The 17,641-nt window shown below is 50.0% G+C and overlaps 1 protein-coding gene across 1 annotated transcript in view; it reads left to right on the plus strand.

Moving 5' to 3' along the window:
• SEC22A (SEC22 homolog A, vesicle trafficking protein) overlaps window positions 1–17,641 on the plus strand; it is a 36,345-nt gene that overhangs the window by 4,944 nt on the left and 13,760 nt on the right. Inside the window, exons 2-4 of the mRNA XM_068246218.1 lie at window positions 10,795–10,979; window positions 12,353–12,516; window positions 13,209–13,388. Coding sequence (XP_068102319.1) covers window positions 10,795–10,979; window positions 12,353–12,516; window positions 13,209–13,388 — 529 coding nt within the window. The remainder of the gene's footprint in view (window positions 1–10,794; window positions 10,980–12,352; window positions 12,517–13,208; window positions 13,389–17,641) is intronic.

The following is a 17,641-nucleotide window of genomic DNA, read 5'->3' on the forward strand; positions in this document are numbered from 1 at the left end:
CGGAACTAGTGGGAGTGTTCTGAGGGGATCCCTCCCATGTCCCCCTATTCCCCTTGCTTCGGCAATACCTGTATGAATCTTGGTCATGCCAATAAAGCTATCTTTGATTTGATCTTTGATCCCAGTCTCTCCCTTGTTGCGCTGCCCGTTGCCAACACCATTTCCTGGGCTAAGTACCTCCATTTTTTTCACCTCTCTACCTCTTCTGCACTTTACCTTCATAGGCTGCTCATAGGATGGTTTGTTATTCATACAGTTTAGCACTCAGGTTTAAATTGATTGGTTCATTTTCAAGCTGCATATATTTGCATGAAAATTTGCATAAACACAGAAACATTTGCATATCATTGATCATACTCTTTTGTGAGGAATTGCTGGGAACCGTCATTTGTCCAGCGAGCACTGGCACCAGTGAAAGCCGGGGATTGTGGGAAGTCATTCTGCTGTCGTCTTCATTGAGCGCGTAGCGAGCTTACGTGTCGGTGCTGCGAGTTCTCCTGGCGTTTTAAAATTACAGCGAGTCTCGTGGTGCAGGAATAGTCCGGTGTGGACAGGCTGATGGCTTATCAGGAGTACGAGGACTGCCATCTGTGCAGAGGTTGTTGGGCTCAGCCAGACACTTGTTCTGGGAATTTTCCAAACAAACCGAACCTGGAGTAATACAGGTTTGAAGTAACACTGTACTAATCATGTAATAGCCTCATTTACCAAACACACAATTGGAGAACCTCACTCCCAAACAGTTCTCTGCTGCTTTATAAAGCCTGCAGGCTGCTTATAAGCCAATGAGAAGTGCACACGTAATACACCCAGCTTGCAGTGATTAATCAAGCAGAAGCTGAGCAAGTCAGCCAGTCAGTTGGAGAGGGCTTCAGTTGCATATAGACAATGGCTATATGACCAGCAGGGGGCACCAGCGTGCAGGATATTCCCTCTCATCTGCCCCCCTCCTAACTAAACTGCATGGGATACTACAATAAAATTAAAAACAATGGTGCATGAGCCAGCCTGGGGCCCCGGGAACTCTCACTGCCCGGGGCCCCAGAACCAGCATCTAACACCATATGTGAGCGCAGCCAAACCCTTGGAGCTGCCACCCCCAAGGCCTGTCTCCTACTGCTCTAAAACTTACCAAACACACAAATGGAGAAACTCACTCCCAAACAGTGGCAGCTCCAAGGGTTTGGCTGCGCTCACATATGGTGTTAGATGCTGGTTCTGGGGCCCCGGGCAGTGAGAGTTCCCGGGGCCCCAGGCTGGCTCATGCACCATTGTTTTTAATGTAATAGCCTCATGTCTCATATCTGTGTACTCGTAGTGCCCTGCTGGATGTAGGTGTGCAGTCCATGTTAGGACTCACGTGCGCAGAAAAATTGTGTTCTGCCAGATGTCTTCTCTTCTGTAATAGGGTTGGACTTTCCCCTCCTCCAGGGAGGGCCTTAGCTCTTATGTCAACCCCTCCCTTCAGGACGGGGTCTTTCTGAGTTTGGTATACTCAGATCTCGGGGTCCATTGTCCTTGTTCATCATCTTTTGTTGAATTCTATCAATCGACAGGCCAGCAGGACATGGGCTAAAACGCCACGCCCCCAGCAGTGTATCACATGACATCCCCTTCAGCGGGCCCCTGCTATGTTGTACGTTGTAGACTCCACATAATGTTTTTGCTTAAAGGGACCCCGAGCGCTAAAACCCCCCCAAAATTTGGACTTACCTGGTGCTTCCTCCGGCATCCTCTTCTTGCCTCTCCTCATCATACTGACGGCTGTGAAGTCGCGTGTCTCTGCCACACGCCTGTCGCGTCAGCACACCGGTCGCCATAAGCCTTCTGCGCATGCACGGTTGGGTCTTTTGAGAGCTGCGCATGCACAGTGGGCTTACAGCGACAGGTGTGATGACGCGACTGATGCGCTTGTGCTACTTAACCCGAAGTCGCCAATTACCGGAGCCGCCAGCAGGACCAGGAGAGGGAAGAAGAGGATGCCGGAGGACCTCGCGGGCTATGAGAGGCTGGAGGAAACCCCAGGTAAGTCCAAATTTTGTTTTTATTTACTGCTCAGGGTCTCTTTAAATGTGCGCTGGAGGGTTCTTCAGAGAGTTCTCAGCTCAGCAGAATTAATCTCTATTTACTCACATGTTGTGTTCACCTGCCTCAGCAGTCTCTGAACATCTGCCGGCCTCTTGTCCTGTCAGTCATCCCCCGCCGCTGCGCTCGCCGTCCTGTGAGTCGGCCCCCGCCGCTGCGCTTGTCGTCCCGTCCTGTGAGTCAGCCCCCGCCGCTGTGCTCGCCGTCCCGTCCTGTGAGTCGGCCCCCGCCGCTGTGCTCGCCGTCCCGTCCTTTGAGTCAGCCCCCGCCGTTGCACTCTTCATCCCGTCCTGTGAGTCAGCCCCCGCCGCTGCACTCGCCGTCCCGTCCTGTGAGTCAGCCCCCGCCGCTGCACTCTCCGTGCCCGGACGGGCCGCTGGCACCAAAACCCTTCCTATAAATATTCCAGGTTTCAGCAAACGTGTGTTAGTTTCCTGCAGTTCATTAAATGGTGTTATATTGAGCTGTTTGAGTTATTAATGCGCTTGTTAATGGGAATGGCGACAGGCCGCTGGTATATTTTCCCAAGATAACATCTCGCAGTTTATGTGCTCAGCCAGCAGTCCGGACTGTGAAGGAACCATTTATTCCCGTGCATATTTCACTTAAAGTGTGTTTTTACAAAGCTGCGATCCCTCCTGACATAAACATCTCTATAAGCAGTTGCTGATGAATATGCGGGACACGAAATTCAGTGTTTGACTAAGATCAGGAGTCATTTCCACCCAAGGGGGATGAATTCGGAAACGTCCATATTTTGTGGCTTTTCCCCAAGAGGGGGTCTGTCTATCTGGTCTTCAGTCTCCAGTGGAGGATTGGAAGACTGGGGGGGGGGGGGGGGGACTGCTGACATCTCACACTTAGGGTGGTCCCATATGATTCCGCATCCAAACTGCTCAGGCAATCAGAATCAACTTTATACATACTCGGAATTGGTTGTGGTACACATGGCAATGGCAGTAGTACAAAGCAGGGCTGTGGAGTCGGTACAAAAATCTTCCAACTTCGACTCCTCAGTCTATGAAACCACGACTCCGACTCCGGGTATCCAAAATGGCTCAGACTCCTTAATCTAATACTTAACAGAGCTGTAGGTTTTGTACAAAAATCATCCGACTCCTCGGTTTATGTAATCAACAACTCCGACTCCGGGTGCCCAAAATTGCCCCGCCTCCGACTCCAACTCCGACTCCACAGCCCTGGTACAAAGAATGTACATAAGACAGACATGGCAATGATAATATGAGAAGTGTGCATAATACAGTCCTCAAAAGCAAGCAATCAGAGCAGAGTGGACAGATGAGAATACTAGCAGCTAGGGAGTCGGGCAAAGTTCCGCACAGGTGTGCCTGAAGTTCAGGGTGGGCGTCAGGTGGAGTGACTAGATTGCTGCAACTTGGTGGAGGGGCTAGAGTTTAGTAGGAGGACAACCTGGAGGGAAGAACGTGCTCCAGCGCCTGGTGGTCCTTGATGGGATGGCTCTAAAACATTGTCCCGATGGGAGGGGTCTGAGGAAGGGACTGCCTGGATGGGAGGGGTCTGAGGAAGGGACTGCCTGGATGGGAGGGGTCTGAGGAAGGGACTGCCTGGATGGGAGGGGTTCAAGGAAGGGACTGCCTGGATGGGAGGGGTTCGAGGAAGGGACTGTCTGGATGGGAGGGGTTCGAGGAAGGGACTGCCTGGATGGGAGGGGTTCGAGGAAGGGACTGCCTGGATGGGAGGGGTTCGAGGAAGGGACTGCCTGGATGGGAGGGGCTCGAGGAAGGGACTGCCTGGATGGGAGGGGTTCGAGGAAGGGACTGCCTGGATGGGAGGGGTTCGAGGAAGGGACTGCCTGGATGGGAGGGGTTCGAGGAAGGGACTGCCTGGATGGGAGGGGTTCGAGGAAGGGACTGCCTGGATGGGAGGGGTTCGAGGAAGGGACTGCCTGGATGGGAGGGGTTCGAGGAAGGGACTGCCTGGATGGGAGGGGTTTGAGGAAGGGACTGCCTGGATGGGAGGGGTTCGAGGAAGGGACTGCCTGGATGGGAGGGGTCGCACGAGATCTTGATGGCCCTCGGCCTCTTTCTGGCCGTGGGGAAAAGATCCACAGGTGGAAGGGGGGATCCTACGATCTTTTCCGCAACGCTAATTATTTTATGGAGTTTGTATTTGTCGCTGGCGGACACCCCAGCATACCAAACAATAAGGAAGGAGCAAAGGATGGGTTTGACTGTGGCTGTGTAGAAGCTGATGAGCAGCTCACGTGGTATTCCAATTTTTTTCAGCTGGTGCAGGAAGTATAACCTCTGCTGCTCCTTCTTTTGAATTTTAGTGGTCTTCTGTCCTCATCTTAGGTCGTTATTGATTGTTTTGCCAAGTAACCGAGTGCACGGTACCCTGTAGACTTTGATCTCCCCAAAGAGTTCTGGGTGGAGCGTGGAAACGAGCTTCCTGAAATCCACGATGAGTCTTTGCGGCGTTGAGGGCGAGGTTGTTGTCTTTGCACCAGTTGCAGATCCTCTCAATCTCGCTACGGTAGGCCTGCTCTCCATTACCACTGATGAGGCCGTTGATTGTTGTGTCCTCAGCATATTTGATGACCTTGGCGGAGTCTGCGGTTGAGGTACTGTTATTGGTGTACAGAGAGAACAGGAGTGGGGACAGTACACACCCCTGCAGAGCACCCATGTTGGTGGTTCCCTCACTGGAGCGTTACTAACAGTGGTGGGCTCACCAGTCCTGAAGGACTCGAATTTGTGATTTAAATAAGGCTTAATAGCCTCAGCTGTGCAGCTGGGAGAGAGGGGGTTACTTACCCATAAGTCCGCTGTCTTCTATGCGTTCCAAACCTCTTGCACATGTCCTCTTGGATGCGTTGCAAGACTCAATACCGCACACTTCTTTCTTTTGGCTTGAAGGAGGAAGTGCGCGTAGTGAGTCTTGCAACACGTCCAATAGGACGCGTGCAAGACGTTTGGAACGCATACAAGACAGCGGACTTATGGGTAAATAACCCCCTCTCACCCAGCCGCACACCTGAGGCAATTAAGCCTTATTTAAATCACAAATTTGAGTCCTTCAGGACTTGTGAGCCCATGCCTGGTTACCAACACATTCACTATGATCAGAAATATTGGGAGGAACTTTTAGCTAGGCAAAATGGCCACCTTGCTTTTGCGGTACCGGTTTCCCTTGGGGGTGGTGATTCCTGGCTTTGCGGCTGTCCAGATGCCGTTTACCTCTTGATTTGTCAATATCATTGTATTTGATCAAATCTATACTGTAATTTTAAGGCCTGAAGAAAGGTCAGGATGACCCAAAACAAGTTGCCTAAGCCTACATAAGAATATCAAACAAAAGTTTATACTTCACGATTTTGAATGAGCCTACTATTATAATTGGATGGATATATATTATTGAAGAAATAGTGTATTTTTTGCAAATTTTTTTTAATAAGCTCATTATTAGTTTCCAGATATATTTCCTGCTACTGCATATGCTTGTGTGTGATTGGTTTACTAATATCTTCACCATGGCTGTAGCTTCATTTCAGAATCCACTTTATCCGCCGAGTACGACAGATGTGGCACCCAAAATGGTTAGTGATGCACACGGCATTGGTCATAGTGCAAGTAATAATGAACATTGAGGACCAGCATCTAGAATTAGACATAGGGTCAGTAAAGCAAGAATTTCCTAATTAGAATTCAGCCAAACTCTGATTGGAGGGATTGAAATAGTTCCTGTGTGGGGCTTAGTGCTGCATCAGTATACATTCCACCCCCAACACAAGAGTAGTCAGGAGGACTGATTCAGTAACAGATCAGGAGAGTAGTCTGCAATGTGGATTTACTGACCGAGGAGGCATTGTTAGGCAGAGAGCAAATAACAGCTACTTGTGCCCCTCCTCCTCCTCCACAGGAAGTGATGAGAGGGCTGATGAGTAGCCACGCCCCCTGTGCATGAAAAAGTAGAGGAGAGAATGCAGGGCTGATGCTTCTGTGCTCAGCTCTGCTTACAGCAGAGGAGATGGTGTGCTAATAACAGCCGGGTGCTCACCAAAACTAGACGGGTGAAGCACCCAGCTAAAAGAGCCTGGGGAGGTGGTAGATAAGTAAGTCTCTGATTAGTGATGGTCGTGTCTAGGAGAAGTCATGGAGAAGCATGTGATCAGTCTGGTCCAGTGATAGATATGTAAGTCTCTGATTAGTGATGGTCGTGTCTAGGAGAAGCCATGGAAAAGCATGTGATCAGTCTGGTCAGGTGATAGATATGTAAGTCTCTGATTAGTGATGGTCATGTCTAGGAGAAGCATGTGATCAGTGTGGTCAGGTGATAGATATGTAAGTCTCTGATTAGTGATGATTATGTCTAGGAGAAGTCATGGAGAAGCATGTGGTCAGTATGGTCAGGTGATAGATGTGTAAGGCTCTGATTAGTGATTGTCATATCTAGGAGAAGTCATGGAGAAGCATGTGATCAGTCTGGTCAGGTGATAGATATGGAAGTCTCTGATTAGTGATGTCATGTCTAGGAGAAGTCATGGAGAAGCATGTGATCAGTTTGGTCAGATGATAGGTATGTAAGTCTCTGATTAATGATGGTCATGTCTAGGAGAAGTCATGGAGAAGCATGTGATCAGTGTGGTCAGGTGATAGATATGTAAGTCTCTGATTAGTGATGGCCTTGTCTAGGAGAAGTCATGGAGAAGCATGTGATCAGTGTGGTAAGGTGATAGATGTGTAAGGCTCTGATTAGTGATGGTCATATCTAGGAGAAGTCATGGAGAAGCATGTGATCAGTCTGGTCAGGTGATAGATATGGAAGTCTCTTGTTAGTGATGGTCATATCTAGGAGAAGTCATGGAGAAGCATGTGATCAGTCTGGTCAGGTGATAGATATGGAAGTCTCTTATTAGTGATGGTCATGTCTAGGAGTAGTCATGGAGAAGCATGTGATCAATCTGGTCAGGTTATATAGATGGATCAATCTGGTCATGTGCTAAAGCAGGATGTGGCCACAGCAAATCAGAGCTTTGCAAGTCTATCAGCTGATGAAGCAAATCATATACTTCTCCATGAGTTCTAGATGTGATCATCTCTACTGGTGATACCATGTCAGTATGTATTTGAGAGGAGGGCACAGAATGTTTGTTTATTGGAGAGAGGTTGCAAGATGTTAAATATTCTGGCCGTTTGTTGTAAGCTTTTTTGTTTAGTAGCCACTGGGTAATATACAAGAACCAAAACTGTAAAGTCCAGCAGGGGTGGTACAACACCATGTAACAGCCACAGCAGGTATGTAGAATTAGTAACTCAGGGACACAGAGATCTCACCCAAGAAGAAGAGCAAACCATTAGGTGTTTGCTTTTTCAGCTTTCTTCAAGCAAAAGTTAGTTTGTCAGCAGTGATGCTTCAGGCGGGCTGGTCCAGATTTCATGCTGCACCTGTGTGCTGATGATGTGCACGGCCTGCGGAATGGTGATTGATTCCTTTCCTCTACAATAAGCGTTCTTCCCTCTCCATCTCGCCCGTCATGCTCCAAGACATCTCTTACACAGAACACACCTGCGGCACAGACATCTGTAGAACGCAGTGTGCCAAGACTTGTCTCCTAAACCCCTTCACCGCATAACAAACAGGCACCAGGCTCTACGGAGGACGAGGCCTTCTGTACAAACCTCTACAGAGACTCCTCCCCCTCCAGAGTCCATCACCGCATAGCCATCACCGCATAACAAACAGGCACCAGGCTCTACGGAGGACGAGGCCTTCTGTACAGACCTCTACAGAGACTCCTCCCCCTCCAGAGTCCATCACCGCATAACAAACAGGCACCAGGCTCTATGGAGGACGAGGCCTTCTGTACAGACCTCTACAGAGACTCCTCTCCCTTCCAGAGTCCATCACCGCATAACAAACAGGCACCAGGCTCTACGGAGGACAAGGCCTTCTGTACAGAACTCTACAGAGACTCCTCCCCCTTCCAGAGTCCATCACCGCATAACAAACAGGCACCAGGCTCTACGGAGGACAAGGCCTTCTGTACAGAACTCTACAGAGACTCCTCCCCCTTCCAGAGTCCATCACCGCATAACAAACAGGCAGCAGGCTCTACGGAGGAAGAGGCCTTCTGTACACACTTTGCAGAGACTCCTCCTCCTTCCAGAGTCCATCACCGCATAACAGACTCCTCCTCCTTCCAGAGTCCATCACCGCATAACAAACAGACTCCTCCCCCTCCAGAGTCCATCACCGCATAACAAACAGGCAGCAGGCTCTATGGAGGAAGAGGCCTTCTGTACACACTTTGCAGAGACTCCTCCTCCTTCCAGAGTCCATCACCGCATAACAGACTCCTCCTCCTTCCAGAGTCCATCGCCACATAACAGACTCCTCCTCCTTCCAGAGTCTATCACCGCATAACAGACTCCTCCTCCTTCCAGAGTCCATCGCCACATAACAGACTCCTCCTCCTTCCAGAGTCCATCGCCACATAACAGACTCCTCCTCCTTCCAGAGTCCATCACCGCATAACAGACTCCTCCCCTTCCAGAGTCCATTGCCACTGGTGATGGGAATTCCGGCTCTTTTAAGAGAATCGGCTCTTTTGGGTCGGCTCCCATGGCTCTCAAACGGCTTTTCATTTAATATCTTTAGAAGCCACTCAGATACGGAAGAAAAGCCCCGCCCCGTCTCCATGACAACTCCAGGCTGCTTCTCTGAGTGGGGCAATCCCTCCTGCTGCTGCTCTGCTCCGCCCCATGCACCCCTACAAGCTACAGGAGGAGGACTACATCTCCCGGCATGCATCAGCGCCCTTTATTACAGAGCAGAGTGCACTGGTGAGTGACTCACAGGCATCGGCTCTTTTTAAACTGAGAACCAGCTCTTGTCGTTCGCAGCAAAGAGCCGTCTCAATCGCGAACGACCCATCACTAATCGCCACATAACAGACTCCTCCTCCTTCCAGAGTTCATCACCACATAACGAATGGACTCCTCTCCCTTCCAGAGTCCATCACCACATAACAACAAATAGACTCCTCCTCCTTCCAGAGTCCATCGCCACATAACAGACTCTTCCTCCTTCCAGAGTCCATCACCACATAACAAACAGACTCCTCCTCCTTCCAGAGTCCATCACCGCATAACACAGACTCCTCCCCTTCCAGAGTCCATCACCACATAACAAACAGACTCCTCCTCCTCCCAGAGTCCATCACCACATAACAAACAGGCTTCAGGCCTCACGGAGGAAGAGACCTTCTGTACAAACTCTGCAGAGACTCCTCCCCCTTCCAGAGTCTATCCCTGCATAACAAACAGGCAGCAGGCCTCATGGAGAAAGAGACCTGTACAAACTCTCTAGAGACTCCTCCCCCTTCTAGAGCCCATGCCTGCATAACAAACAGACTTTAGTAGAAGCTTGCTTAGCTTTGGTCATGGGCAAAGGCAAGAATCTCCCAGTCTGTGTCTTCACTTTGCTCCTTCCTTTACTGTTGAGGTGATTGAGCTGTTGCCAGGGCGATGTGTCTATTCAGCCGAGGGAGGCAGAGTGAAGACACAGGAAGATTCTTACCTTTGCCAATGACCAGAGATAAACCAGTCTGTACTGCTCTCTGCATTGATAATAAGCAATTTAACATAATTTAACATACAGGGAATACATGGGAAATCTTTTAACTTTTCTTTTATGTACATAAGAGAAGTTAGTGAAATTTTACTTGTTGGAGTATTATCCCACTTTAACCACTTTATGAGAACCTGACTTATAAAAACGTCCTGGAGCCATTAAGAGGCTCTAGCAGGACGTTTTTATAAGTCCGACAGCGCTGCTGCCACTGTGCGCGTGCATGTGTGCGCTCCCGCGGGTGCACGTGCATCCCCGTGCATGTGCACGTGAAAATTGTGAAGAAAAAAAAAAGTACACCTTTATTTCCTATAAATCCTTTAAATCCTATATTGTCACCATAGTTTGTACTAGGGACATAATTAAAATATTAAATTGTGATAACCAGGACAAATGGGCAGATACAATGTGTGGGTTTTATGTACAGTAGCAGTGTTTATATTAAAACCATAGGGGATGAAATTGGAGAAATAGTGTATTTTTTCATTTTTTCCTTGTATTTCCCTTTAAAATGCATAGAAAATATGTATCGTTTCATTGTGATTAGTAGTGATTATGCTATTGGACAAGAGTGATTTTCACCTTTCAGTGCTCATCCCTTTCATTTGCCGTTAGGGTAAAAACCGCCTTGGGGTGAAGTGGTTAAGGCTGACTATACATGTAAAAATGTATGATATCATTTAGAGCCATAGTTCCAGCCCCGCCGTATTGTTATTATTATGCATGTATATAGCGCTGACATCTTCCGCAGCTCTGTACAGAGTATATTGTCTTGTCACTAACTGTCTCTCAGAGGAGCTCACAATCTAATCCTACCATAGTCATATGTCTATGTATGTATCGTGTGGTGTATGTATCATAGTCTAGGGCCAATTTAGGGGAAGCCAATTAACTTTTCTGTATGTTTTTCGGATATGGGAGTAACTGGAGTGCCCAGAGGAAACCCACACAGACATGGTGAGAACATACAAACTCCTAGCAGATGTTGACCTGGCTGGGATTGGAACCGGGAAACCCAGCGCTGCAAGGCGAGAGCGCTAACCACTACGCCACCGTGCTGCCCACCGTCTGACAGCTTTCTTCTCTTGTCCGCAGGAGATGTCCGTCATTCTGTTTGCCTCGGTGGTCCGCACCAGAGATGGTCTCCCACTCTCGGCTTCCACAGATCATGAGCAGAACATGTCTGTACAGGAGACCAAGAAATACCTGAAGGTTGTGTCCAGGAAGCTGGAGCAGCTGCCAGACCGCTGCACCCTGAAGAGGGGGCCACACACTATCAAGTGAGTCCTCTGTCCCTGCATCTGTCTGAGGGGTCTGCTGTGATGGGCGGGGTGTGGGGAGGGGTCTCCTGTGATGGGATGGATCTCCTGTGATGGGCGGGGTGTGGGTAAGGAACTCCTGTGATGGGATGGGTCTGCTGTAATGGGCGGGGTGTGGGCAGGGAACTCCTGTGATGGGATGGATCTCCTGTGATGGGCGGGGTGTGGGTAAGGAACTCCTGTGATGGGATGGGTCTCCTGTGATGGGTGAGTTGTGGGGAGGGGTCTCCTGTGATGGGCGGGGTGTGGGCAGGGAACTCCTGTGATGGGATGGGTCTCCTGTGATGGGCAAGGTGTGGGCAGGGAACTCCTGTGATGGGATGGGTCTCCTGTGATGGGCGGGGCGTGCGCAGGTAACTCCTGTGATGGGATGGGTCTCCTGTGATGGGCAAGGTGTGGGCAGGGAACTCCTGTGATGGGTCTCCTGTGATGGGCGTGGTGTGGGCAGGGAACTCCTGTGATGGGATGGGACTCCTGTGATGGGCAAAGTGTGGGCAGGGAACTCCTGTGATGGGATGGGTCTCCTGTGATGGGCAGGGTGTGGGCAGGGATCTCCTGTGATGGGTCTCCTGTGATGGGCGGGGCATGCGCAGGTAACTCCTGTGATGGGATGGGTCTCCTGTGATGGGCAAGGTGTGGGCAGGGAACTCCTGTGATGGGTCTCCTGTGATGGGCGTGGTGTGGGCAGGGAACTCCTGTGATGGGATGGGTCTCCTGTGATGGGCAAGGTGTGGGCAGGGAACTCCTGTGATGGGATGGGTCTCCTGTGATGGGCGGGGTGTGCGCAGGTAACTCCTGTGATGGGCAAGGTGTGGGCAGGGAACTCCTGTGATGGGCAAGGTGTGGGCAGGGAACTCCTGTGATGGGATGGGTCTATTGTGATGGGCAAGGTGTGGGCAGGGAACTCCTGTGATAGGATGGGTCTCCTGTGATGGGCGGGGTGTGGGCAGGGAACTCCTGTGATGGGATGGGTCTATTGTGATGGGCAAGGTGTGGGCAGGGAACTCCTGTGATAGGATGGGTCTCCTGTGATGGGCGGGGTGTGGGCAGGGAACTCCTGTGATGGGATGGGTCTCTTGTGATGGGTGATGTGTGGGCAGGGAACTCCTGTGATGGGCAGGGAACTCCTGTGATGGGCAGGGAACTCCTGTGATGGGATGGGTCTCCTGTGATGGGTGGGGTGTGGGGAGTGGTCTCCTGTGATGGGCGGGGTGTGGGGAGGGGTCTCCTGTGATGGGCGGGCTGTGGGGAGGGGTCTCCTGTGATGGGTGGGGAGGGAATGTGGCTGCCCTCCATCATTTATCTGCTCAACGTGATGTTTTGTATTTTGGCAGCTTTATCACCTCTCTGGGGGTCAGTTACATGATGCTGTGTTCGGAGAGTTACCCCAGCGTCCTGTCCTTCTGCTTCCTGGACGAGTTGCAGAAAGAGTTCATCACGACCTACGAGATGGTCCACATAAACACCGCCATCCGGCCGTACTCCTTCATCGAATTCGGTGAGCAGCCTCTCGTTCTGCCTGTCACTTCTGTCAGATTTCTACTACTTACTGTAAGTGACAGCAACATAGGAGAGAAGTAATGTATGGCTCATTTTACTCTGGAAGACACATACTTTTTATTTGTATATGTTTACATATATTTTACATTTTAAGATTTTCGCCATTGCGGTCCTTTAAGCTGCTGGATTGCCCCTGCGCCTGCGTGTGTGTTATCTGTGTCCCAGTCCTGATGCGGACCTGTGAATCGTCACCTGAAGTCGGGATTCAGTCGTAGCCGTTCGCCGTCTCTCTGCAGATCCCCTCCAGGCATATTTGCGCAGCGTAGATAAAATGTTTGTTCTTTGATTTAGCGGTTGTGCTCTGACACCTCATAAAACGGATGACTCTGCCCCGATGGAGCGCTGCCGGCCTTTTTATTGGTAACAAACGGCGGCGCGAGTGTAATAAATAGCCTGGCGGGTAACAAGCAGCTGCGAATGATGGCGGCGGCTGGCTGATAAGTAAGGCGTTTAGGAGCAGGTAAATTACTTTCTGCCGCAGGAAGATGTCTGGCTGATAAACCGCCGCTCGCCTCACGGAGCCGTGACAGGAGGCCGCGCGGGTAATTTAAGGCGCGGATGGCCAGGGAAGGTGGGCGGGCTTTAATGAAAGGACACTTTATTCCTAACACTTTTCATCCCGTCCGACAGATAATTTCATACAGAAGACTAAGCAGCGTTTCAATAACCCGCGGTCGCTCTCCACCAAGATGAATCTCGCCGACATGCAGACCGAGATCCGCCTGAGACCGCCGTACCAGGTGTCGCTGCAGGAGCTCGGACTGGGCAATGGCGTCCGCCACGGCAAGGACCCCGAGTATAAGGGCATCGGTAAGGCCATCACCGGAACATGCGCCCCACGTGGTTGCTGGCGTACAGGAAGGCGCGTAGGTAACGACACATGCGCCCCTGTTACTCCGGCAACCATGTATGTATGTGTATCAGGGTTGGTTCACAGCGGAGATCCCCCAGGTGCGCAGGGTGGGGTGTGGAGGAGAACACTGGTATGTGTATCAGGGTTGGTTCACAGCGGGGATCCCCCAGGTGCGCAGGGTGGGGTGTGGAGGAGAACACTGGTATGTGTATCAGGGTTGGTTCACAGCGGAGATCCCCCAGGTGCGCAGGGTGGGGTGTGGAGGAGAACACTGGTATGTGTATCAGGGTTGGTTCACAGCGGAGATCCCCCAGGTGCGCAGGGTGGGGTGTGGAGGATAACAGTGGTATGTGTATCAGGGTTGGTTCACAGTGACGCGTTCTGCCCGGCAGCGCTGTTGTCACGCGGCGGCGTCGCTATGAGAAATACATATTTGCAGACTTGTACATTCACAATGCTGCTGACAGGTCCTCGTGGCGCGGCGCGGAGTTATGTGACGCGGCCATCCTGCGGCCGCTGTAATGAGCGATGTTTGCTGTAGCGGAGGGAGTCCTGGGGGCCGTTACCATTCATGTGTTATTGCGCCTGTCTGTGGCGCCGCGTCCACAGCTCATTACCCCCATTGTCCCCGGCGTTCCGCTCCAGTGATTTATACAAAGGCCGCTCTTCCGCCTGGCTGCCCTGGCCTCATGGGGCCGGCCGCGCGATACGCGCCATTTGTGATTCTATTCACTTCCCACCATTATCATTTATTTCCACGCCGCTGATTCTGACACAAGTCCTCTGTGTCACCAAAACACCCGTCTCTGCTGTATATAAATATCTGGAGTGACTGGTCCTCATCCATCACTGCTGCTATGTGTATGTATGCGGTGACAGGGCCTCTTACCCCAGACAATACTAAAATTATGTCTGCAGCATGCTGCGGTGTGACAGGGCCTCTTACACCAGACAATACTATAGTTATGTCTGCAGCATGCTGCGGTGTGACAGGGCCTCTTACACCATACAACACTATAGTTCTGTCTGCAGCATGCTGCGGTGTGACAGGTCCTCTTACACCATACAACACTATAGTTCTGTCTGCATCATGCTGCAGTGTGACAGGGCCTCTTACCCCAGACAATACTATAGTTATGTCTGCAGCATGCTGCGGTGTGACAGGTCCTCTTACACCATACAACACTATAGTTCTGTCTGCATCATGCTGCAGTGTGACAGGGCCTCTTACACCAGACAATACTATAGTTATGTCTGCAGCATGCTGCGGTGTGACAGGGCCTCTTACACCATACAACGCTATAGTTATGTCTGCAGCATGCTGCGGTGTGACAGGGCCTCTTACACCATACAACGCTATAGTTCTGTCTGCAGCATGCTGCGGTGTGACAGGGCCTCTTACACCATACAACGCTATAGTTCTGTCTGCAGCATGCTGCGGTGTGACAGGGCCTCTTACACCATACAACGCTATAGTTATGTCTGCAGCATGCTGCGGTGTGACAGGGCCTCTTACACCAGACAATACTATAGTTATGTCTGCATCATGCTGCGGTGTGACAGGTCCTCTTACACCATACAACGCTATAGTTATGTCTGCAGCATGCTGCGGTGTGACAGGTCCTCTTACACCATACAATGCTATAGTTATGTCTGCAGCATGCTGCAGTGTGACAGGGCCTCTTACACCATACAATACTATAGTTATGTCTGCAGCATGCTGCGGTGTGACAGGTCCTCTTACACCAGACAATACTATAGTTATGTCTGCATCATGACAATATGCAGCATGTCTGCAGCATGCTGCAGTGTGACAGGGCCTCTTACTCCAGACAATACTAAAATTATGTCTGCAGCATGCTGTGGTGTGACAGGTCCTCTTACACCAGACAATACTATAGTTATGTCTGCAGCATGCTGTGGTGTGACAGGTCCTCTTACACCATACAATACTATAGTTATGTCTGCAGCATGCTGCGGTGTGACAGATCCTCTTACACCAGACAATACTATAGTTATGTCTGCAGCATGCTGCAGTGTGACAGGTCCTCTTACACCATACAATACTATAGTTATGTCTGCAGCATGCTGCGGTGTGACAGGTCCTCTTACACCATACAATACTATAGTTATGTCTGCATCATGCTGCAATTATATAGTTATGCGGTGTGACAGGACCTCTTACACCATACAATACTATAGTTATGTCTGCATCATGCTGCAATTATATAGTTATGCGGTGTGACAGGGCCTCTTACACCAGACAATACTATAGTTATGTCTGCATCATGCTGCGGTGTGACAGGTCCTCTTACACCATACAACGCTATAGTTATGTCTGCAGCATGCTGCGGTGTGACAGGTCCTCTTACACCATACAATGCTATAGTTATGTCTGCAGCATGCTGCGGTGTGACAGGTCCTCTTACACCATACAATGCTATAGTTATGTCTGCATCATGCTGCGGTGTGACAGGGCCTCTTACACCAGACAATACTATAGTTATGTCTGCATCATGCTGCGGTGTGATAGGTCCTCTTACACCAGACAATACTATAGTTATGTCTGCATCATGCTGCGGTGTGACAGGTCCTCTTACACCAGACAATACTATAGTTATGTCTGCAGCATGCTGCAGTGTGACAGGGCCTCTTACACCATACAATACTATAGTTATGTCTGCAGCATGCTGTGGTGTGACAGGTCCTCTTACACCAGACAATACTATAGTTATGTCTGCAGCATGCTGCAGTGTGACTGGTCCTCTTACACCATACAATACTATAGTTATGTCTGCAGCATGCTGCAGTGTGACAGGGCCTCTTACACCAGACAATACTATAGTTATGTCTGCATCATGCTGCGGTGTGACAGGTCCTCTTACACCAGACAATACTATAGTTATGTCTGCAGCATGCTGTGGTGTGACAGGTCCTCTTACACCATACAATACTATAGTTATGTCTGCAGCATGCTCCGGTGTGACAGGTCCTCTTACACCATACAACGCTATAGTTATGTCTGCAGCATGCTGCGGTGTGACAGGGCCTCTTACACCATACAACGCTATAGTTATGTCTGCAGCATGCTGCAGTGTGACAGGGCCTCTTACACCAGACAATACTATTGTTATGTCTGCAGCATGCTGCAGTGTGACAGGTCCTCTTACACCATACAATACTATAGTTATGTCTGCATCATGCTGCGGTGTGACAGGGCCTCTTACACCAGACAATACTATAGTTATGTCTGCAGCATGCTGCAGTGTGACAGGGCCTCTTACTCCAGACAATACTAAAATTATGTCTGCAGCATGCTGTGGTGTGACAGGTCCTCTTACACCAGACAATACTATAGTTATGTCTGCAGCATGCTGTGGTGTGACAGGTCCTCTTACACCATACAATACTATAGTTATGTCTGCAGCATGCTGTGGTGTGACAGGTCCTCTTACACCATACAATACTATAGTTATGTCTGCAGCATGCTGCGGTGTGACAGGGCCTCTTACACCAGACAATACTATAGTTATGTCTGCAGCATGCTGCAGTGTGACAGGTCCTCTTACACCATACAATACTATAGTTATGTCTGCAGCATGCTGCGGTGTGACAGGTCCTCTTACACCATACAATACTATAGTTATGTCTGCATCATGCTGCAGTGTGACAGGGCCTCTTACACCAGACAATACTATAGTTATGTCTGCATCATGCTGCGGTGTGACAGGTCCTCTTACACCAGACAATATTATAGTTATGTCTGCTGCATGCTGCGGTGTGACAGGTCCTCTTACACCAGACAATATTATAGTTATGTCTGCATCATGCTGCGGTGTGACAGGTCCTCTTACACCAGACAATATTATAGTTATGTCTGCATCATGCTGCGGTGTGACAGGTCCTCTTACACCAGACAATATTATAGTTATGTCTGCAGCATGCTGCGGTGTGACAGGTCCTCTTGCACCATACAATACTATAGTTATGTCTGCATCATGCTCCGGTGTGACAGGTCCTCTTACACCAGACAATACTATAGTTATGTCTGCATCATGCTGCGGTGTGACAGGTCCTCTTGCACCATACAATACTATAGTTATGTCTGCAGCATGCTGCAGTGTGACAGGTCCTCTTACACCATACAATACTATAGTTATGTCTGCAGCATGCTGCAGTGTGACAGGTCCTCTTACACCTGACAATACTA

This window comes from Hyperolius riggenbachi, chromosome 7 (assembly GCF_040937935.1).
Source record: "Hyperolius riggenbachi isolate aHypRig1 chromosome 7, aHypRig1.pri, whole genome shotgun sequence".
Taxonomy (NCBI): Eukaryota; Metazoa; Chordata; class Amphibia; order Anura; family Hyperoliidae; genus Hyperolius; species Hyperolius riggenbachi.